At 41.9% G+C, this 24,450-nt stretch overlaps 1 protein-coding gene across 1 annotated transcript in view; it reads right to left on the bottom strand.

Moving 5' to 3' along the window:
- The window catches only part of ULK2 (unc-51 like autophagy activating kinase 2), an 83,916-nt gene that overhangs the window by 59,066 nt on the left and 400 nt on the right, over positions 1–24,450 (bottom strand). The window contains exons 2-10 of the mRNA XM_077746704.1: positions 24,033–24,179; positions 23,268–23,452; positions 22,092–22,133; positions 10,200–10,232; positions 9,894–9,930; positions 5,236–5,409; positions 4,284–4,357; positions 1,924–2,025; positions 792–850 (exon numbers count right to left, since the gene is read on the bottom strand). Of these exons, the coding sequence (XP_077602830.1) occupies positions 792–850; positions 1,924–2,025; positions 4,284–4,357; positions 5,236–5,409; positions 9,894–9,930; positions 10,200–10,232; positions 22,092–22,133; positions 23,268–23,452; positions 24,033–24,179 (853 nt within the window). The remainder of the gene's footprint in view (positions 1–791; positions 851–1,923; positions 2,026–4,283; positions 4,358–5,235; positions 5,410–9,893; positions 9,931–10,199; positions 10,233–22,091; positions 22,134–23,267; positions 23,453–24,032; positions 24,180–24,450) is intronic.

Consider the following 24,450-nt stretch of genomic DNA (forward strand, 5'->3'; position numbering starts at 1 on the left):
CACCTAACTCTGGAACTGTGAGCCATTTAAAAGAATGAATTAGTTCTCTATATTCTGTTTCTAAATGATGCTGATGATACACTGTAGAGTTAAAAAAAGTTGCAGAACAATTTGCAAAGTTTTTGTATTAAAATATGTAGATGTGTATAAATATACACCTAAGCACTCAAATGTGTTTAAAGAACTCCCACAGAAAAGATGTGGAAAGGTACACAGCAAACTTCTAGGAAGACCTGGAGAGGAATTGACCGTCTAGGTCATGCCCATCTATTCCGTTTGCATCTCCCTCCCCTCAAAAAACACATAAAACTTCTATGGTTTTTTTTTTTTTTTTCTTTTTAAATATACTTTACATTAGGGGGTGCCTGGGTAGCTCAGTAGACTAAGTGTGCAGTTTCAGCTCAGGTCATGATCTCACAGTTTGTAGGTTTAAGCCCCATGTCAGGCTCTGTGCTGACAGCTCAGAGCCTGGAGCCTGCTTCAGATTCTCTGTCTCCCTCTCTCTGTTCCTCCCCTTCTTATGCTCTGTGTGTCTCTCTCACACAAGCACAAATAAAAATCAACATTAAAAAAAATTATATACACTTCACATTTTAAAAAGAAAAAAAAAATGGCACTGCATTATCCAGCCACCTATGATGCACTAGTAATATTCTGATTTCTTGTTATAATGTTCTCACATTACGGTCAACTGAAAAAAGATTCAAAAACAGAAATATGTAAATCACAGAGTTCACTTAACGTTGTATTCACAGACAATAAATAAAATCCAGTGTAACGAGACCACATACCTAGGCATTAAGCTCCTGTTCTTTTCATAAAACATCCTTAAGTCTTGAGGACTATTGGCCTGTTTAAAAAAAAAAAAAAAAAGTTTTATTTCCTAAATAATGGGGGCAAAAATTTCAAATCATGTGATCCATATTCATATTCTTGCTATAGAACACAGATTCTCAACCTGAAGGTCATGGATTGCTAAAGGAGCCACAGATGGGTACTAGGAACTTAAAAACCTCTGAAATTGGGTGCAAATTCTGCATATCTAGGCATAATGTATCTTTTCTGAGGTTGGCCTCCCAGAGGAGCCTGAAACTTAGAAAGAGTTAAGAATCCGTATCCTGGAGGTTATGTGGCCTATGGAACAGGTACAGTTTTGTTGTATAAAATCAGGGTATCTTTTCGAGGGAGACAACAAAGCATACCTACCTCTAACTTTTAGTCCCTCCACAGCAACAAGTAGGACCCTCAGAACAAGAGGTGCAGGCTCAGTGAAGCTGCCCGTACATGACAAACTAGACCGAGAAAGTCAAGTGTCTAAACTGGCTGTGTCACTATTTAACGCTATTTTGGACAGATAATTTTAGTTTGTTCCAGTTTTCAGATTCAAAAAATCTCTTTGAAACTGGGCAATATGAACTCGGGAGTGGTCATCATGATAAGTTCTAGAGGGCCTCTTTTTGACAGGAAATGAGGGGAAGGCGGGGGGTGGGGAGGGGGAATAACCCAAAATAAGTTCCATGAAGACCAAACAACTAGCTCTCTCTCCCGGCAGTGACAGCCCCAGACCAGGCCCAGCCCTCACGTGGGAGAGCAGGGCCCCCAAGACAGGCTAAGCAGGAAGCGCGGACATGCCTGCTCACGCCCATTTCCCAGCAGGTTGCTGGCCCTGGCCCTGGTTAGTTTTCGTCAGCCTGGAAAACACAGAACGGGCTTTATGCTCAGGCCAGGTACAGAGGGGAGCAGATAAAAAAGGAAAAGCAGATGTTCCAGCTCACTGTAACAGTTTCTTCCCGTAACAAAATCAAACTAAGTCACAAAGGAACCCAAAACACTGCTTTCAAAGTAGTCCCCATTTTAGAAGTCAGAGGCAAAGCAGAACGGGAAGATCTCAAAATCGAGCACATAAGTAAAAAGTCAGGCTACCTGAAAAGGTGGTTTTCCAACGAGGCATTGATATATCACCGTTCCGATGCTCCACAGGTCTGCCTTAGCGTCATAATGTTGAGACATAATAACCTCAGGAGCCTAGGGACAGAAACATTCCGGACACAGGCACTATGTTATTTGTATCATCAATATGCATAAACTAATTAACTGGTAAAGGTCAGGCTCCTAACGAAACTACTAAAATAAGATCACATTGTGACATTTCCCTAATCAGATTGATCCTGCATTGAACGTAAACCACATTGTACATTGGGATTTACTGGTAAATCTCAAAAAGAACGTTGCATGAAAAGAAGCAACTTATAGAAACAAACACTTGTATGTATTACTATGGGCAGCAATACAGCAAGAGTCATGACGTTTATAATAAGAAAAATACACAACAACTACAAGACGGAGGTGACTCCTGGGGTAGGAGAGTGGAAAATGGAAAGACAGAAAGAAATAAAGGACTTGGACTGTTTCTGAACTACTTTATTTCTTTTTAGAAAAAAAAAAAAAGAGCAAGGCAAACGTGACCAACTGTTAACATCAAACATGAACAATAGGGACACAAGCGTTTGCTGTATTGCTCCCTTTTTTCCTGTCATTTGAAAGCTTTTAAAACAATACACAAAGTATCACGAAAACACGATGAAGGACTGTCTTAAAAGCAAAGGCGTTTTCTCTTCTGCTTTGTCACAGCTCTGTTCCCACCTCTCACTAGATGTTGCTTTTTAAAAATACCATCAATCTGGACAAACGTTAAATACAAATGTCAAATACACTTAAAGCCAGTGAAACTTTACTTTCCAGGCGTACCATTTTTATTTGTCGTGCCTAGTATGCTTCTTACTGAGTCAACTCCCTTCAAGAACTGCCCCAAGCGCCCTCTCCACCCTCAAGGCTGTTAGTTCAAGGCTGAACTCATTTCATACTCCAGAAGTACAACCTCATTTTTCAGTGACGTTAAATAATAAAGTTTAGGGCTGCCTGGGTGGCCCAGTCGGTTAAGCATCCAACTTCGGCTCACATCATGATCTCGCAGTTTATGAGTTCAAGCCCCACGTCAGGCTCTGTGCTGACACCTTGGAGCCTGGAGCCTGCTTCAGATTTTGTGTCTCCCTCTCTTCCTGCCTCTTCCCTACTCATGCTGTCTCTCTCCATCTCTCAAAAATAAATAAATGTTTTAAAAAATGATAAAGTTTATTGGATAAGCAGTAAAATTATGATCAAGAAAGTAAATCTAATTCAAAAAAAGATACTTTTTTAACTTTGATTACTGGCTCCTTGATCTCAAAGTTGATTTAGAGAGGAAATCCTCATTAAACACAGCCCCATTTTAAACTGAATTGAGATAGGCACACCAATTTACTTTGCGGAATTCTGAAGCCCAGAATTAAGGTACATCCAGGCCTGGTGCTTCACACTAGTTCAGAAGTTTCACAGCTTTGCCCTATCAGACCTGACAACATCCATGTGAAAGGCTTAAAGGGGAGAAGTAAGGTTTTTCAGCTTTAAGTATAACACTAATTGAAAAACCTTTTTGTTTCTTAAGTTTATTTATTTATTTTTGAGGAGCTGGCCGGGGCACAGAGAGGAAGAGAGAGAGAATCCCAAGCAGAGTCTGCACTGGGGCTTGAGCCCATGAACCATGAGATCAGGACCTGAGCCGGAATCAAGAGTCAGATGCTTAACTGAGTCCCACAGGTGCCCCGAAAAACCTTCTGATACAGGGATCTTGTCAAGAGAAATAACATGCAAAAGATAAGCATGTTCATCCTATAAAAGAAATGCCCCCAAAAGGTTGTTTTCTTTTTTCAAGTTTTCCCAAATATTACACATCAAGTATAACATGACCATGCGTCATCAAGTTTTATTTTTGACTTAACCTAATAGTAAATTTCTACCATAATAACCAATTCCTTTTTTAATTTAAACTAATGGGTAAAAGTGACTGACTTTTATTGTCCATCATATTAATAACTTTTTAATGTTTATTTTTGAGAGAGAGAGAGAGAGAGAGAGAGAGAGCATGAACAGGGAAGGGGCAAAGAGAGAGAGAGACACAGAATACAAAGCAGGCTCCAGCTCTGAGCTGTCAGCACAGAGCTCAACGAGGAACTCGAACTCAAGAACTGCAAGTTGGATGCTTAACTGACTGAGCCACCCAGGCACCCCCAGTCCATTATGCTAAAGCCAATGATGACTTACAGCATTATCAGTAATATAATCAATATTAGTAATTACCAACAAGTTAGACTATACATAAAATCCCATCTTCCTTGGAAACTTGCATTACGCTTAGATCCCAGGGCTAACGGCGCATAAAGTACACATGCAGGACATGTACTCACCATGTACATCGGGGACCCGCACAGTGTTGCAGCCATCATGTTACTATGCAGGTAACGGGCAAACCCGAAATCCGCTGTGTCACAAAATAAAAAGGAAAAAAACAGACGATGCCTTTACTCATGCTTCACACAGATCGTATCTTCAAGACACAAGAGGGCACAGAGGATTTGTGAGAGATATGCAGCTTATTGAGTAAGCCTGGCTGCCGGAGAAAAAAGTTGCTACCTCAGTTTCCACAGGCTAAGAGACAGTGTGGATCCCGGCTGAACAAGCCACTGCCCTGCCAGTCCTGCACCAAGGAGGGGACGCCACGCTTTGCAAGAGAAAATGCTAATTGTAACAGACGACTCATTAAGGCAGCTCTCACTAAATATCAATACCAGGGATAGAATTTGAACTGTTTTTTTTTTTTTCCTTCTCCAGATAGAGATGTAACATAAGTGAAATCGGAAATTTCTTTAAATGCTGGTTTTATATACGTATGTCCTTTTTTCAGCTTGAAAAAATACCTACTGTAACAAAAAAGAAAAACAAGAAAAAACACACTATTACAAACTGCCTCAAATCACTGACGTGCAAGAGCACTAAAAAGCTGCCAAAAAAGAAAGGCTGAACTCAACGGTCTCTCAGGTCCTGTGCGTTAAAATCCCACGAACCATAAAGCACCAGGGTTGCTCCCTTGCTCCCAAGGCAGTAAGACACGAGTTCCCCTCTGGCGAGAAGCAGGACACGGTTTGCTGCTGGGAACCCATGGGCCCCTCGGTCCTAAGTTCAGCGCGTGCTGACGGTGACGCAAAGGTCCCCATATCCAAATGTACCTCACTGAACTCAATTAAAATGCCTGAAGTGCATCAACAAAACCCATCATTCTAACAAAGTTGAACTGAAATCACCTAAAACTACAGAGTCCCAAAAACGTCCTTTTGCATAAGACGCTGTGTGGCCATTTACCTATTTTGATGCGAATACCACTGACGTTGGACTTTCTGCGATTGGCGTAGGACAGCAAGATGTTCTGTGGTTTGAGGTCCCTGTGGATTATTCCTTTGCTGTGCAGGATTCGCATGGCAGCTGCGATCTGATGCAGAAACACTCTAATAGTATCTTCGCTGAGAGTTCCCTTAGCTGGTAGAAAAGGGATTGCATACATATTTAAGCACACGAACTCAAATACCATCTGCATCTTCCATCAACAGAACCGAGTTACGAACGTAGAGGGAATAAGGAACCAGGATTCACTTTTTTTCCCCTTTTACTCTAATAATTTAAGTCTTTGAAAAGATATCAGACAACTCAAACATTTCACCCGATCTGTTGTAAAGAGAACTGATTTATATTTGCATTTCATTTTCACTGGTGTTTTTCCTTTCCCATTTTTACTGCGAGCACAACAGGTACTTTCCCTCAAGAAGCCAAAAAAATAAGTTCCCCTTCCTACTAGCCAAGTATCTGGGATAAAGGTCCGTATTTAATTCCAACAATGACATGAGCACAAATTAAAAACATGTGAAATCCTTGAAGAGAGAACTGGACCTCACCACGAGCTGCAGGTACCAGGCAGGGATCTGTGTTCCCACATCTCTCTCCCCTCATCACCCCTACCCTGCAACACTCCTGACCTACGACAGTATCTTTCACTACTAGAGAGACAGCATGAACATTCCTGGAGGCTAGTCACTATTCAGTCAGTACTAACGTGTGTCTGTGTGTGTGCGGAGCATGGAATGGTTAACGGCTTGATCTGGAGTCAGGCTGCCTTTGTTCAAATCCCAGCTCCTCCACCTACTTACTGCGTGACCCTGAAAGATGAACCGCCTGTGTCTACTTCCTCATCTGTAAAAAGCCAAAAACAGACTAACCACACGGGGCTGCTGTGACAATCAAACAAGATAGCACCTTTAATAATGAAGATTTAGAAAAAGCCTGGCACAGAAGAAGTACTCATAGCCAGTACACAAATACAAACTTTTTATTACAGTGGACCTCTTAAAGTCACAAGTGTGATTCCTGGAATCTACGTGAGGACTTAATGTCCATGACCCTATCTACTAAATCCTTTGTGAACATGCTTCTGCTCTTACAACTCTAGAATGTGTTCTACGCGACCTTCCCATATGCAACTAAGAAGACAAAAATAACATTACACTTGGAACAAATGAAATATTCTAGTTTCAAAGTCATTTTAATGACACATTAGAATGACATTTTATGTCCTTAACACCCTCAAGTAAAATAAATCCCCATGGTTTAAAAAATTAAAAAATACTTTTTTCTGTGAGGGCTGTTCTTAACCTGTCCCTCGTTTTTATTCTTTGGGGCTCTTTTCCTGATGCTGTCAAAAAAGAAAGAAATCTCAGTACACTAAAACCTGTAAAAAGTGCGATCTCTCATACGCCATCCCTTAGAGACAAACACTGCTAAAAATATGGAGTGTATTCTTCCAGATCTCAGTGGGTGGGTCAAACCAGTGACTGGAGCTTGGAGCTTTATTTCTGTAATGCCTACTTAAGTTACTTTGCAAAAATTAAAATGGGCAGTGTTTGTTTTCCATTTCATTCACTTACATTTTCACTCTAGGGCTTAGAAACATTTTGTTACTTCAAATGATTAGCTTAGAACTTGTATTTCTGCCCCATGACATACAATTGAATATACCTAAATTTATTTGCTTCAGAGTCCAAATTCTAACGCTGCTCTTGTGTTTGGGTGGGTGGGGGGAGGGGATTAATGATCTAATCTCAGCTGTTTCTGAACACACTGTAGTGCATATTCATATTTTATGAGCATGGAATGCATACTTCTCATCACGATCCTATAAACTGAATTTCCCATGTTAAAAACTTACTAGTTTAAAGGCACAGCCAACATCAAAACTCTTCCAAATAAATAAGTGCTTGAGCAAGTCAGCCCAGAGGCCACAGGCTCAGCCACACCGGCCACACTCACTATTCTGCTGGAATTCATGTTGGAATACAACTTGCTAATTAATTTAAAATTTGTTTTAAATTTGCAATCAGTAGAATCCATTTTCCATCTTTGGAAAATGTGAATAGCATTTTACTTAGCAAATAGAAGGATTAAATGATCATGATCGTGTTGTGATGTAATGGCATTAGATCATCTAGACCAGGGCTCAACAGAAATAGTATGTGAGCCACATACATAACTTTTAAATTTTCTAGTAGTCACATTTTAAAAAGTAAAAAGAAAGAGGTGAAAATAATATATAAATATATTAATACTATATGTAATACATCCAAATTATGATTTCAACTTATAATCAACATAAAATACTTAATGAGATATAATCATTTTCTTCCTTGAAGCATTCGAAAATCAATATATCCACATTTACAGCACATCTTCAGACTAGTCTACATTTTAAGAGCTTAATAACCCCATGTGGCTGGTGGCTACCATATTGGACAGTTTAACCCTCGAAAATTCCTTGAGGTCCAGATTTCTTTTATATGCCTTTACAAGTGTTTTCAAATGACAAGAGATTCCCTTAAGGACTGTGGCAGAGGGGGACCGGACGAAAATCACAGCAATTAAGGGATGTGAAGAGTGGCACCCTTATAAACCAGCCTGCCTGACTCCAAAATTGAGGCTCATAAACTCCTCACTCTGGGGGGCCTCCTATTCTAACACGATTGCTCTGAAATACCAAGTATGGAGTTCAACATAATGGACAAAACTGCTGTCAAAGTGACCTTGACTCTCTACACCAGTAACACTGACTATATCAGTGAGTAGGACTTCTGTTGATGAGGGAAACTGATATTCTAATGAGGGCACTAAACTGATAGGCTGCCACTCAATCTGACCCCAGGGGAAAGGTGCTTTTATCTGGATCACTGAGAACATCAAGGATGAGGTAGAAGCAGGATGTTTTCTAGCCTGAACTTCTTTTCACTAGTGGTGAACCACAGTGCCTGTCTCATGTGTTCTTTCTACTAGTAGGTGACATTTTGTACATATATAAATAAAACCAAATGAGAAATACATACATACACACACACACATATATATATGAAACAGCAAATGAGGATTTAAAAAAAAAGAATCTCAGTTGGGAAAAACACAAAACTACACACAGAATAAACTACTAAATTCCAGATCACCATTGTCTTTAAGGGGGAAAGACAGGAGAGGAATGGGACTACAGAAGGGCTTACACGGGAGCTTCAACTATTTATAATTTTTTTTAATGGGGGGGCGGTTATACCAGTTTCTTCCCCCCTCCCCCCCCCCAATCTGCAACAATCAACTAGCCCTAGAAGTAACTTCCAAATCCAGTCTCTCTCTGGAGCCTTCCCTAAGGCGTGTGGGCTTCAGAAGGGGCACAGCCCATCTCCCTAGGCTGTTGGGAAGGGCCCACGGCAGAGGAGGGGAGGGCAGAGCACGGCAGGGCAGGGCAGGCAGGAACCCCGGGTAAGGACTTCGGTGCGAGGAAAGCCAGAGAAGGTCTGCCTGGGGCAGGGACACGCGGGACCTATGGCGTGGCAGGGGCCCAGAGACCAGGCGGGTCTTGGCTCCTCTCCCACCAGAATCTTCGTGGTCAGGTTGAAGCGGATCCGGCTTTGCTCTTGTTCTCCACTGTGACCCGCACAGGAGCAGGGACAGTCGCAGTGCCCGGCCATCCGCGGTGTCACCCGTTCCGGGGTCACTGCTGTCCCCAGCGCGCCCGGGTCCGTGGCCAGGAAGGCGCTGCCCTAGAGCCTCAGGCCCAGGGCTACTTCACCCTCCGTGGCACCAACCAGTTGGGGCCAGTGGCGTTGTTTCTAGTAATCTCCACAAAGTGTTTGAAAGTCAGAAATCGTTTATACCCTTAAGGCTTTTAAATTTGCAATTGCACTCCCTGAATACTAGGTGAAATCGAACATTTTTCTATGTTCTTGGAAACTGTCTATACCCTTCGTACGGGCATCTACTGAGGTCAGTGACTTCCATCAACTGCCCCGAACTATTCAAAGGTTGAGATATTAACCTTTCACTATTTTTTTTTTTTTTTCTATTTCCTTTGCATTTTAAGACAAGTCGATGATGGTCTCATCTAACACCATTTAAAAATTACTTGTCAGAGACACAATTGGTCTGAACACCTTCTATCCTATGTACATACATTCTGGGTGCAGGATTTCAAGCACCATCTAGTACTAAAACTTCACCTCTGAGCCACGAAATAATTTCAGTGTTACCTTTAATCCTTTGTAACTTTTTAATTTACAAGAAAGATTCACATTAATAAACACATTCTTAGATACATGTTTCCATTATGATTTTTTTTTTAATTTTAAAAGAAATGGAAGGGGCTAAAGGCTCACTGATGGCAACCCAGGAGAGTTGTTTTGTTTTCTTCTCTCTCGGGGAGAGGACTCGTCAGAGAGACGCACACATAAATACTTACAAGCAAATAAAGTTTAGGAATAAAACCACAACAGACAGCTGGTCGGCAAAGTGACCACTCTTAAACAAATACACAAATATTTATTGACTGTTTCTATACACGCGCAGAAGAGGGTCAGCATGACTTCAGAGGTAACGCTCAGGATTCAGCAGACCACAGTGCTATCTTGACTGAACACTGACAGACAAACAAAAATTACCTTGCAAATAATCTGCCAGGTCTCCACCATTGCAGTACTGACACATAAAAGAAAAAATAATTAAAATAAGGGAACTGATTCAAGATTAATTCAATCTGTAACCAGTCAATTTTAATTAAAATACTTTGTATATAATGTAAATCTAGTCTGAAAAACATCCTAAAATGGAATAAAAAAATTTTATATTCCTTATAAAGTAGAATATAAATCACTAGGTTAATTTTAAAGTACATATTAATCAATTGTAAAGTACATATTAATCAAAAGGAATCTGAAGTAAATTAAACAACACATATTACTACCTACCTCCATCACCAGAAAGACAGAGTTCGGTAATTCCTGAAAAGTAAACATTAAATATAATTTAGATTAGAGAAAGAATGAAGCACAAATTCACGAAATCTAAATCTATTAGTAAGTGAAATTTTAAATCCCCAACACGTAATTTAAGCATCCCAGCCTCAAAGTCAACTCAAGTTTTGATGACATTAATGTAGTCATTAAAGTTCAATTCTGTTTACAGAAAGAACTAACGAAAGATTCATCCTTTTGGTCGAAACTATGGTAAATTTGTGTGTGGGGGGGGCAGCGAAAATGGCAAGATTCTCTGGTCCTCGGGGGAAGCATTTCCACTTTGAAAAGTTTACGATTTAAGCAATGACTCAAAAATCCTATCTTAGCAATGCTAGCTCACGGCACAATCTGATTTCTGGAGCACATGACCCAGGGTGGCCAGTTTTTTTCTGGAGGCTATCTTGTTATCTGGGAATTGTTGGCAAAGAAAAGACACTTATTTCCTCACATATCTTAGACTGATTTTGAAGGAATTAAGGGGAGCCTGGGTGGCTCAGTTGGTTAAGCATCCAACTGCAGCTCAGGTCATGATCTCACTGCTTGTGGGTTCGAGCCCTGTGTCAGGCTCTGTGCCGACAGCTGAGAGCCTGGAGCCTGCTTCTGATTCTGGGTCTCCCTCTCTCTCTGCCCTCCCTGGCTCATGCTCTGTCTCTCCCTCAAAAACAAACATTTAAAATTTTTAATAAAAAATTAAAAATTTTTAAAAAGGAACTAATTTAAGAAACTTTACTAAGTCTCTCAAATTCACAGGGCTCCAGATCTGTTGCTTGGGTAATTCAAAGACTGACTTCCTGATTCTTTAATAACAATTCTTATGATGTTAATGAAAAAATGTTTAAGTTCACTTATTTTGATAGAGAAAGCCTGAGTCAGGGAGGGGAGGAGAGGGGACAGAGAAGCCCAAGCAGGCTCCGAGCCATCAGCACAGATGTGGGGCTCCAACTCACAAACCATGAGATCATCATCTGAGCCTAAGTCAGATGCCAAACTGAATGAGCCACCGGGCACCCTGTTAATGAAATTTTAAATTGTGGTTCCCGTAGCCTAACTCGAGACAGTGTGATTCAAGATACAGCCATTCCCAACAGCACCTGGCTTCACTAAGCTCCTAAATTCAAGAATGAGGAGTCTGTCAGAGAACAAAGGGAGATGTATGGCAGCGTCCCTCAGAGCGCTGTTCAAGGGCCAGTGCCAAGCAGTGAGCTATTTGGTATGAGCCCACAAGGAGATAATCACAGAAATTAAAAGTAAGAAATTTCAAAAGTCTTAAAGCTACAAATTAATTTTATGTCTGTTAATCCTAATAATAAAAACTTTGGACATCTGTTCATAGGTCCTGTTTTATTTCATTTTGACAATTCATTTTTATTGGATTTTATAAACAAAATATCAGTTCACACAGATTAGAAATACAAACTGGTGTCTCAGCACTTCTGTGCAACAAGGAACAAAAGAAGGGGCTGCCACACAGTGGTCCCAACCGTGCTCACCAAGGGTCTGGACGCCCCAAGTCAAGATCTGAATTAAAATATGTTCTGCAATAAACTTGGGATGATTTACTTCACTTCTCAGAGGACTAGACAAAAAATTCAAACACGTTGTGCCCAATTCTTTGAGCACACACAGCCCCCCCCCCCCACACACACAAAGAGGCATATACATGGGCTGCTGGGGAGCCGGGAACCCCAGTCCAGCCCAGGTGGGCCCAGGGGCGTGGGGAGCCAGGCTGCAGGCCCACAACAGACACTTGGTTTCCCTGGACAGCACCACTTCCATGATCAGGAAGGAAGGAGAGACCAGTCAGCCTCCAGCAGGCTAGGAAAGCAAGTCTGTAAGAAATACCTATTTCCTTTTATCATAAGGAAAAACAAAAATCTATTTCTAAGAGTTATATCATCTCTATGGTGACTCAGCCTTAGGTTTAGCCATCTCACCTGGATCAAATCCAGACCAATATACCCTCTCATCTCTAAAAATACCGAGCTATCATTAAACCAGTAACTTTCAACACAGTTTTCTTCTTCTTGAGTAGGAGTTACAAAAATATTATCTCAAATCAGTATCGCTTAATCAGATAATGGCACCATATTGTAACGACCAAAGAGAAAAGAGAACTAGGAATTCCTTAGGGGAGACTAAACTGTTAACTCAACGTGAAGGTAGCAAGAGAAGTATTTTAACATCCCTGACTTCTCAGGCAAACCTTGTGCCCACCTTTAAAGCCGTGACAATCTCCACTGGTCCTATCGTTCTCTCCTGAACACTCCCCTCCTAAGCGCCTCCAGTACCACACAGCACACATCTTTTTTTTTTTTTTTTTAATATTTTTATTTATTTCTAGGAGAGAGAGAGACAGCGTGAGCAGGGGAGGGTCAGAGAGAGAGGGAGTCACAGACTTTGAAACAGGCTCCAGGCTCTGAGCTGGCAGTCAGCACAGAGCCCGACGCGGGGCTCGAACCCATGAACCGCGAGATCATGACCTGAGCGAAAGTGGGACGCTTAACCGACTAAGCCACCCAGGCGCCCCCACAGCACACATCTTTTAAGTGAAGCACTAGCTCTAAGAGCCACGAAGGAGTCAGCAAAAAGAAAAGAACAGTAAACAATCAAGTCATCGGCAGACAAAGGGAAACTCTGATGGTCCCGGGGACCCAGGCCCGAACTTGAAGAGACACTTACAGGGACAGAAAGGCTGAGAAGTGAGGCCCACGGACCGGAGAGCAGACCGCCAAGCGCTTCCCAGAGCCGCACACATGCCCGCCCTCCATTGCTGAAGTCAGGGAATCCTCGCCCTCAACTCCTCCCCAGGACGTCCATCCTCAGAAGTAAATATAATGAATTTCATTTTATCATTTCCCTCCTCAAACTCTCTAATAAGATAGAAAATCCCTAAGAAGAAAAAGAAAAAGGTATTCTTCTGCAGAACTCGGTGCCAGTATACAAAAATGTAGATGCAACAAGCAATTTGAAAAGCAATTTGTTCGAGTAAAACCACAATCCTCAGGATTGTTTCTCCTTGGGGTTACGTGGGACCAGACAGCCCCACCGCATCCTATGAGTAAGCAGGGTTGGGTGATCATCCCTCCTTTACCAAGGGGGTGCTGTTAATAAATAAAAAATAAAGCCTTTTGAAGGATGCACAACAGTACAGTTTTTTTTTTTTTCCCCTCTGGAAAAGAAATAAAGGGAGGTATCAGAAGAGGGCATCTCTTCATTGCTTAATATACAGCTAGAATATTTAAATTGTTTTTCCACTGAGGGTCTATTACTTTTGTAACTTAAAAAACAAAGATAAAATGAATTTAAAAATCAGATAGCATGACCAGGTGTTTTCTCCAGCAGAATTCAGAGGCTCAGGATCAGAAAGGGAAAAACAGAAAGTAACAAAAGAATTAAGTAAACAAAAGATTCAATAAAAATTCTTGGCTCTTAAAACCCATCCCTCAGCATTTCTCTGCTACTTTTCTTGATTCATTCTCTGTACCTCAGGTGACTCCTATCAGTTCTCATAAGGAAATGAAAATCCTTGTGATCTCCTAAGGGATCAGATATGGAAGGATCTTTTGTTTGTTCTTGAGGAGACCTTTGGAAAGCCCCCTAAGGAGAGGGGCTGGTTTGCCAGATGAACCACGGTTGGATCAGAGATGGAAATGTCAGCCCAACCCCTCCTCACCCCATCCCACCTCCAGGGAAGGGAGGGAGGCTAGAGACTGAGGCAAATCACCAAGGGCCAATGATTTTATCAAGTGTGCCTAGGTAACACAGCCTTCATAAAACCACAAAAGGATGGAGCTCAGAGGAATGTGAGGAGGGACGCCTCTCCCACATGCCTCACCCTATGCCTTCTTCCATCTGCCTGTTTCTGAGTTACATTCTTTTATATCCTTTTATAATAAACCAATGCCCTAGTAAGTCAAACATTTCTCGGAGTTCTGTGAGCCACTCTAGCAATTAATCAAATCCAAGGAGGAGGTTGCTGGTACTCTCATCTATAGCTGCTTGGTAAGAGACACAAGTGACAACTTGGACTTGTGACCAGTGTCTAAAATTAGGGGAGAGGGGATGGGCAGGGCAGGGGGTGAAGTCTGGTAGGGCAAAGCCCTTAACCTGTAGGATCGGATCTGATGCTAATTCCGGGTAGATGGTGTTGGTGGTGTTGGAAAAAACACACACTGGAATAGAACACTGACCTATCAAATAAACTTAAAGGAGGGTGTCACCTACCTCCATGCAGACCTCAGTGCGTACTTTCTAACGGACGAAGTTTTTCTTTCCAGCTTATCTCTTAACTCAAGCAAAAGACCTGGAGGGCAGAGCAGGAGGGACGCCCCGACCCCAGCAAGACCCCTGTGACTGACCCTAAGACAATGATGACCTGACCTTTACCGCCCACCTGCAGGCACCCACTGACCTGTCCCCTATTGTCCTTAGGTGAACCTGGAAGTATTTTCAGCACTTTGGAGAGTCTTTGAGACTCTGGTCCGCTGTCTTCCCGGTGGTGGCCTCATAGAAAATCAAAATCCCTTTCTTGTTTCACCTACGCGCCCCTCTCTGCCTTCGGATTTTGTCAGAGGCGAGTGGCTGAACCTTCTCTGTTTGGGACCCCCAGAGCCAGGTGCTCTCACACCCGTGGGCCCCAGTCACAAACTTAGAAGTGATAACGAAGTACCCACCTAATTTAAACCTGATTCGCCCATAATTCTCCAAGCCACCTAAGTCCTAACCCTTTGTACCCATCCTACAGGAGATATCACCCTCTTCTGCAGTTAGAAACAGGTAAAAGTTGAGGACCATTTTCTGAAAATTAAGGTAGGTCCCTGTATCATTTCTTTGCACATAAGTAAATTCCAGAGACCAAAGATATAAACATGGAAAAAGCCCCAAAACCAAAAATACTAGAAGCAAACAGGGGAGGACCATTTTTATAATCTCAAGGTGGAGAAATCCTTACATGTTATGAAGCCGAGACGTCACTGAAGAACAGACGGACAGACAGATCTTCCCGCACAAGAACTTCCACACACCAGAAAGACGCTGAAGACTCCCTCTTCCCCGCCCCCCAAAAGAGAGAGACAGACAAACTGGGAAAAACATTTCAGTCCATATAGCAAAGAGCTGTCAACTCAGGTTTCCTCTTCTTCACCTCACACGGCTACTACCAGCCCCATCTCGTCTCCTCAACATGTCACCAGTCTGTCCGGCCTCTCCGTTTCCAGTGGTGCCACCCCTGTCAGGCAGACACTTCCCACACGGTGGCCTCCTGTCCACCCTTGCTCTCCAGAGCAGCCAACGTTTTAATAAACTTCTATAATGTGGAATATTGCTTTTTCAAACCATGATCACGGTTAAGCCTAACACTCAGATGTATGTACTCCTTCACTGGCACAAAGTATCCGGAATACTAATTCATAATCAGAAGACGGCCCAGTGACTACAGAAAAAAAGCAAAAGTGAATATCTACCACAAAAAAAGCTGTTTCCCTCAATTACAGCGTTTATTGAAACACTTAAGATACAAAACATTTGAAAGAAGTAAACAATCACCTTAATCTCACCATCTGAAAGAATCCTCATTAACAGGATGGTTTATGCTTTCATGTACCTATTTATACAGATACTCACATGTAGCTAGACTATATATTTGCATTTCTGTAAATTTTAACATAATCCATTTCCACCTTTTTGCTTACTCCACCCCTCCAAGCAGTCCATGTTTCCACCTGCTATGTATTTCTCCATACCTTTCTCCTGCTCATACAATAGTAAGTTAAACACATACACACACAATTTTATTTTGAAAAAATGGGCTGTCTTAAATAAAGGTCTGAATCTTGCTTTCCTCGCCCGATAACACACCACAGGAAAACCTTCCAAGTCAAGTGGAACTCTCCTTTTTAACGAACGCATAATATTTCATCGTGTGACTGTATCACTGTTTATTCAGGCACTCCCGTACTAAAGAGCATGAACTTGTTTCCAGTTTTGGCCAGTATAAGCAATGCTACATTGATTTTGGACATACATCCTAATTCTTGTGTTTTTATCACTATGGGATAGATGCCCAGGAGTCAGGGTTGTTTAATAAACGGTATTTTTAATGGTAAGATATTTCTCTTCGTTCAAATACTTTTTTAACTACCCACTGTAGCTAAAACACTATTCTAGGCACTGAAGATATGAGCTGCAGGCAAACAAAGTTAAATGCCCTATCCTCCTTAAACCTAAATTCCACGAGGTAAGAGTGAAGGAGAGATACACACAAAAGAATTAAGCATATACAGTATGTCAGAGAGTGCTAAGTGCTTTGAAAAGGAAGGAGGGAGGGGAGACAGTGCTGGGGAGGGGATTGCGAATTTTACCGAGGGTGGCTACAGAAAGCTTCAGTGAAAACACAGTGCTTGGGTAAGGACCTAAAGAAAGTTGGGAATATATCTATGTATACTATGGAGAGGTAGAAATGTCTTCTCTGGGAAGAAAGGTCCTGGGGAAAAGGAAAACAGGGGCAAAGGCCCTGAGAACAGACCGCCACAGGGACCGTCCGAAGCAGCAAGCACAGAGACGCAGGAGATAGGGAGAGAGCTAAGGTGGCCATGCTGTGCAAATAAGGACTTCGGCTCTCGCTTTGATAAAAACGGGAGCCGCTGCAGAATGTCAGTCTGAGCAGAGCATGAACGAGCCCTGACATACATCACCAGGATCATGCTGACTGCAGTGTTGAGAATATTCTCGCAGGGTGACAAAATATTGTCAGATAGCATGCCAAAAATGTTCTTACAATTCACATTTCTACCAGTGATCCATGAGAATATTTTATACCTCCTCCCTAATTCCAATGCACTTTTTAATTTTGCCAAAGGGATGAGTGAGAAGTGGCACCTCACTGTTACTTTAATTTACATTTCCCTGACTGCCTGTCCATGAATATCATTTCATACGTTAGCCATTTTTATTTCGCTTATGAGAAGTAACAATTTGCATCCTTTCCTTATTGTCTCTGGATTATCTTTTCCTTACCAAATTGTGAGCAGATTTGTCTGTTTTAGATATCAGCCTATCATCTGTTGTGTTGTGAATACTTTCTCAAACCAGTATTTGTCAACTGCCTTGTTTTGAACTGTATTATGGTATAACGTACACACATTAACACGCAGAGGCTGAAGTGTGCAGTTCACTGTGCCATGACAAGTGGGTACGCTCATGTAAGCACCCTGCCAATCAAAATACAGATCATTTCCATCGCCCCAGAAAGTGCCTTCATCCTCTTTGTGGTCGATCCCTGCGTCCCCAGAGGCACCCTCTGCTGTATTTTCTCTGACTTCTACCACCCTGGTCTCTTCTTGGAAGGCACAAACACAGAATCAAACGGTAGCTGTGTATGGCTGGCTTCTTTTTCTCAAAACGGTAGAGGCCACTTTAGGCAACAGCTTGAGCAATGGAGGCTTGAGCAAGGCAGAAAGGCCACGGTGACCACCGAGCTATGCAAACAGGCTCATCAAGCGACCCACCTCGAAGCGGCCACAGACCCTTGCTGGCCAATGAGCTACTTACAACTGAGCAGTTACCAAAAAAGGGAAAATTCCCTGTCCCCATACTCCCTCACTTGGCCCTATAACTATAAGCCCCCCTGCCCCCACCGCATCCTTCAAGAGGGTCTCTCCTTTGCTGTCCTGCCCACTGCTCCCTTGCGGTTTATTTGATACACTTCTATCTCCTTAGTTCTGCTGTGGGTGAATTTTCAGCACCTGCACCACCAGCCCCCACCCCATCGGGATGCCCCACAAACATGTTTAAAATAGCATATGCTGGGGGCGCCTGGGTGGCTCAGTCGGTTGAGCGTCTGACTTTGGCTCAGGTCATGATCTTGCGGTTCGTGGGTTCAAGTCTCGAGTTGGGCTGTGTGCTGACAGCTTGGAGCCTGGAGCCTGTCTTCGGATTCTGTGTCTCCCTTTCTCTCTGACCGTTCCCTGCTCACGCTGTCTCTCTCTCTCTCTCAAAAATAAATAAAACAGTAAAAAAAAATTTTTTTAAATTTTATGTCCCTACTTCCTATTTATTTAGTTATTTATTTTGAGAGAGTGACAGTGTGAGCAGGGGAAGAACAGAGAGGGAGAGAGAATCCCAAGCAGGCTCCGTGCTGCCAGCACAGAAGCCAAGTGTGACTCGAACTCCCGAAACTGTTGAGATCATGACCTGAGCCGAAACCAAGAGTCAGAGGTTTAACTGACTGAGCCACCCAGCGCCCCGTGTCCCTACTTCTACAGCTTCAGAGGATCTTATCTTGATTTAAAATATCTTTCTAATTCTCAGATTATACATGGTCATCTAAATATTATTCTAAGGTTCTTATTGTGTATTTTATATATTTAAGCCTTTAGTTCATTTGGAAATTGTCATGGAACAGATGAGAACAGGGATCCAATTTTAGTCTTTCTCAGGTATCTCGGTTTTGCCGGCCCCATTTATTAAATGAATCATCTTCTCCCACGACACTAAATATTACCTGGTGGTGGATCTTTACCCAGGCAATTGACCGTCATTCAGGTAAAGTGCTCCTAACTGACAATACTTATCTCGTGCCCAGAAGGTTCAAAGATCTGTATCTTTTGAAAAAACAGACCTATCACTCTCCTGCTCTTAAACCTCTTCAATGTCTCTGCGCTGCCCTCGGAACAAAGGTGGCATGTGGCCCCCCTAGGTGGCCCCTGCCCACCTCGCCAGCATCACCTACGGCCACCCTGCCCTCACTCCCGCATTCCCATGGCCCAGCCTTCCCCTGGCCCCTCCAGCTCTCCCCCTCCTGCCCGCTCTTCACAGAAGGCCTTGTCTCCTCGGGACATTTCCCCGCTCTTCCCCCACCTGCCCAAGCCTGGCAGGCTCCCCCTCTTCTGTCAAATCAGCTGAAACATCATGTCTTCACCGAGTCTCCCCAGGCCCCCATACGGCATCCTCTCAGAGGTCTTCAACTGCTCTCTCTCTCTGCACTGGGGACACGTAGAGTAAGTGGCCATGTGCTTCACGCCCTCCTCCCCGCTACAGCTACACGGCGAGCGCTACAGGGGCCCAGGGCCATCGCGGTTCTGTTCACCACTGACTCCCGCGCATCTCATTAACTGCACATCTCATTAACCGGCTCAAGAAACACTGATTACAGAGAAACCAGTAAGAAAGAGGAACATAACAGAAGCATCGCAGAACAGCCACAGGAAAGCCACAGAAGAAATACAAAAAGGCAAACATTAAGATGGTCAGTGCACTAATGATTTAAGAAACAAAAAATAAAACTCAAGCTACTGTCTTCCCATGAGGTTGTCAAACCAGAAAAAATTACATCAAAATGAATCGGTACAACCTTTTGGAAGGCAACGTGGTAAGGTCTTTGACCAAACAATTCCATGACGAGGAATGTATTCTACAAGAACACTCATACAAATGAGCAAAGATATGTACACAGCTTTCTCTGCAGTACTGTTTCTAACAGGAAACATATGAAACAACCCAAATGGCCACAACTGGGTTTTAGGTAAATTACCCTGTAGCCCTATAATACTGTACTGACACAAGACTGTATCCAAAATACAGTAAGTTCAAGAAAACAAGCTGCATTCATGTAAAAATACATGATTAGCAAATCTCTCACAATGAAAAGCTTAAAACTCTAATTATAAATGATGAAAGATGCATAAATGTATTCTGAAAACTCTGTAGGAAATATAACAGTGATTGTTTCTGAGAATGGCATTTCTTGTCTAATTTATTCTTGTTCACAATGATTATTTTAACTAGGGGGATATCTTAACTTTATGATGGGAAAATATGCTGCTTTTTAAGTGTCATCTAAACTGAAACCAGATTTGTTAGAAACAATGTCAAAGTCTTTAATTTATAAAAGTGTATCCACACATTTCAGACAGATCTCCAAAGCTGATGGCCAGGAAAAATACTGTTCATTTCAATTTGTTAAAATGACTATACTACTGTGTCTACAAATATACGATAAATAACTAAACTGATAAGGGGGGGAAACCTAAAATATTAGACCAAGACTGTTCACTCATTAGCCAAATGCTTAAGAGTGTATTTATCGGACTGATAGATCTTTGCACAAAATATAAACATTTTAATACAGTCACCTTCATATTCCTGTTTGATAATTCAGGTTTTTGAGTACATGTTCCCACTGAGTATCTCATTCTACAACCAAATAAGTACTTAAAAATATTCTTCTACTAGAATGAAGTCTAAGTACACCCTCTCTTCTGAAAGGGAAATCTCCTCTGCAGCTGGCAGGGTTTCTGTGCTTCTCAAAAAATGGGGAATTAGGAGTTAATATTATTTAACAATTTTTGTACCAGGCACTGACTTGTACCACTTGGTGCCCTCTGTCTCCAAAGACACAAACAGCTCTGAGGAGAATCAACACTGCAGCAAGGGATTGTGAGAGAAGTTGAGTTTTGACTTTAAAGTTTTTTTCCCCTTTTTCTTTGCTGCTCTTTCTCGGCTGAAGGAATGAATGAGTGACACCTATTTAAATGGGGAATAAAATACACCCCACAGTCACTCACACAGTATGTACATGAAATTTAAATTGCAAATTTTTTGAGCATAATCACACTCTACAACCAAAAACTTTAATAAAACTGTATGTGCTAGTTGACCTGGTGATTCCAATTCTAGAAACTGAACATAAATAATCTAAGATACGTTCAGAACTTTGTATCCCCATAGCACTTTACGGAAGTGTATTCCACTGTAATGGAAAAAAATGAAACATCTTGTCACATGGGTTTAAATACTTGGTAGTATTTCATGGCTACATGAAAAATGACTATCCACAAAAAAGAAGTACACCTCACTAAAATTAAGCACACTGAAAGCAAGGACTTTGTTTTACTCACTGCTTTGATCCTAGCACTTAGAATGATGCCTGGTACATAGTAGCCACTCAAAACCTTATAAAACTAATGAATTTGAACGATGCAAGTGTATATACAGAAAAATTTTATCTAGAAACACATACAGCAGAATCACATAACATGTCCATCTACTTTACTGGAATCCAACTGTCCAGACTAAGAGAAACAAAAGAAGGAAGTAACGTAAATCATGCACTCTAGTCTGCTTTGAAGTGAGAATCCCGGGAGAGGCTGAGCTGGCCGCCCCCTCTGCCCATCTCAGATCCCCAGGGCTCTCACACAGGCTGACTGCCACACCCGCAAGACCGGATCTAGTATTTAAAACACAATATGGACCCTAAGTATAAGCCAACTACTTACTCTGGTGCCCTACCCCCCCAAAACAGTAATTTTCTCCAAACTGAAGCTTTTTAAAAGGATTTCCAAGGGTAATTTTCTCGATGTAGAAATGTCATCTTAGAAGATAACTTGAGAACCCAGCCTTCCCACCTCCAAATAAAGTTTACCTCTACTGTATGCCATGGTAATAATCATAGACATACGATATGTGAGGCGTATGCATAGTTTCCTTGTTTTTATACCTTTAGAATTAGCAAATGTTGCTTTTGCAATAAGAAAAAAAGCTCTATCTAATTTTTTAATAGCCCACAACAGTCCTTTCTCCATTTACCACAGAAATGCTAGATCTGGTATCAATATTCGTCTACTTGACCTAAAACGGCACTGCTCCTATAGCACAACTGTACTCAGGCAACACAGTCTTTTAACCTACCGCTCTATGCTACTTTAAACAATTTATCAGTTAACATATAACTCAAACTATATACCTAACAAGAATGAGGCAATTTTCTATTATGATTCATCTACATTTGTATTAAACAGAAAAGTTCTTTATCGACATGCAAATTTTAAAATAATAATAATAAGGTACCTGAACATCATAGAGTGCTACAATATTTTCATGCTGAAGTTCCTGTTAAGGAAATTGAGAATTTAAAATATTTGTATTCATTCTAACATATTTCAATATGCAAATAAATATTAAGTATACACACACATACACGAACATACATACAATTTCTATACACTACACTCCTGATTATTGGATTAGAACAATTCAATTTATGAAACAATAGGAGGAAATGTGCCTGATCCAACTTTACGTGGGCCCGAAATATTTTTTCACCGTGATCATTTCTTAGACTCTTAACAAAGGGAATACTCTTGTCTACAAAGTAAGTATCACAGACAGTATGACCACAGACTTTCTGGGAGTCTTTTAAATTCAATATACGATTCTAACAGCACGAAAGGCATAAGATTCCAAAATGCTTTTAAAGAGCATATTCTTTGTCTAAAAGAAAACGAAGCATAATTCTTAGCTCGAAGAGCTAGGATTCTTCCCAAAGAGCTCTCCACAGTGTAGTTAATTTTGATGAAAGCTGGTGTTAGTTGAGAGCTCTATGCTCTTATCAGCATGGGAAGCACTGAGTTAAACTCTCCTAAATTGGATTCTTCACTGAGCAATTTTTTCAGACTTTCTTTACTGAGCAAAGTGCTTTGTGAGTGACTCTCCAGGAAGTATGTAGTAGACAGGATTTTCCACTCATTTCACATGGAGACCATTTTTTTCCCTCAAAGCATCGCACTGCAATAACCCTGCTTGCGAGTGATCTAAGAAGGCTACTTCCAAGGTAAGCGATTCTTTTCAATTTATAAGGAGAAAAGATTCCAACTCCCAGCTCCCACACCCCCAAATACTTAAATGTAACATGAAAGGGATCAACAGAAGAGCTAAATAATGGGTAAGAAGGGCCTGCCTCTTCTCAAACAGTCACACAATAACTAGGGAAAAGAAATTAGGAGAAGCTAAAATCAGCCTTCCCAGAATCCCTCTAAGCACTGGCCAAGAGCCACAAACATCTATTCTTAAAAATAGTTTCCAAGTACTCAAATGTCTCAAGAAAATGAGCATGCAAAAAATGAGAGCAACAGGTGAAAATTCTCAAACTTGGCTCCAGCGACCAAAATGACACAAAGGATGTCATCATGTATTAATTTAAAATACCTTTTAACCTCATATGAAATATCACATAAAAAAGCCTACCTTCAAGATTTTAATTTCCTTCCCAAGCAGGATTTGTGATTTTGACAAGTTCTTTTTATTAATACTTTTAATAGCCACCTCCCAGTCAGTTTTCTGAAAAGGAAAAATAGTGTTACTCCTAGAAATTGTTTTACAGAAATATATTAGCACAAAGATGTTTCTAGCCAATTCATATACAAACAACACTGGGGGGCGGGGGGAGGTAAATGGAAAAGAACTAGGATCTCCAAAAACAGGAAAATGATTTCATAAATCACAAACTAACGCCTTACAAGACAGCCACTAAAAATAATAGACACGAAGACCACAAGTGAACCAAAGAACACAGTTTACAACCAACTTAAAGTTATGGAGAAATATGGATAAATAAACTGGAAGGTGGCATTTGATAGCTTGGCAGGGTTAAGCCTCCTGCTTATTTTTTTTGAGTTTTAACCTATTCTCATAAGAAATGAACAGCATTGTTATTACTCTGATAAGTAACAGAAACAGCCCACTTTAAACACGCCTCTTGCCAACAGCCAGAACTACGACCAACCCCCTTTGATGACTTCCACCTCTAGGTGCTCTTCCAAATTCTTTGGAATCTAAAACCTCGTGTGAAACAGCAAAAGCTTAAAAAATTTTTTTGAACCTGCTTTCATGTTTACTTGGATTGAAAAACGAAGCGTCCATCTTTTCCACCCGCCTATCTAACCCCAAGAAGTGAAGGTGGTACGGGGCTCGGACGGGGTGCAGGGGAACCAATGCTGGGAAATGCGATACCCCCGAGTTTGAGAAAGTCTCGGGCTAACGGGAAACCAGCCCGTTTTCCGCTGGGTCTGCAATTATCGACCTCAAAGGCGACGAGCCCTGGCAGCCCAGGGCGCGGAAAAACCCCTAAGGTGCGCGCTTCCACGCCCGAGCCCAGCGCTGGGGAGGGGACCGGGCACTCCTTTAGGACTCAGATTCGGGTCACGTTCAAGGTGGAAGGGCGTGTGTCCGGCCGGGCCCCTAAGAGCACTCTGGTTACCAGGCTCTCTGCAAGCAGGGGAAATCAGAGGCCGAGCGGCCCGTCGGTAGGTGGAGCGCTGCCTAGCGGCTTCGGCCTCAAAACAATCCCCGCCCGATCAAAACAAACCCCGCGACACTGACAGCGCGCACAATGCCAGGCCTCGGGGACGAGGAGGCAAACCGGGACGAG

The sequence above is a fragment of the Crocuta crocuta genome, unplaced genomic scaffold, assembly GCF_008692635.1.
Source record: "Crocuta crocuta isolate KB4526 unplaced genomic scaffold, BGI_CrCroc_1.0 scaffold139, whole genome shotgun sequence".
NCBI classification, from domain to species: domain Eukaryota; kingdom Metazoa; phylum Chordata; class Mammalia; order Carnivora; family Hyaenidae; genus Crocuta; species Crocuta crocuta.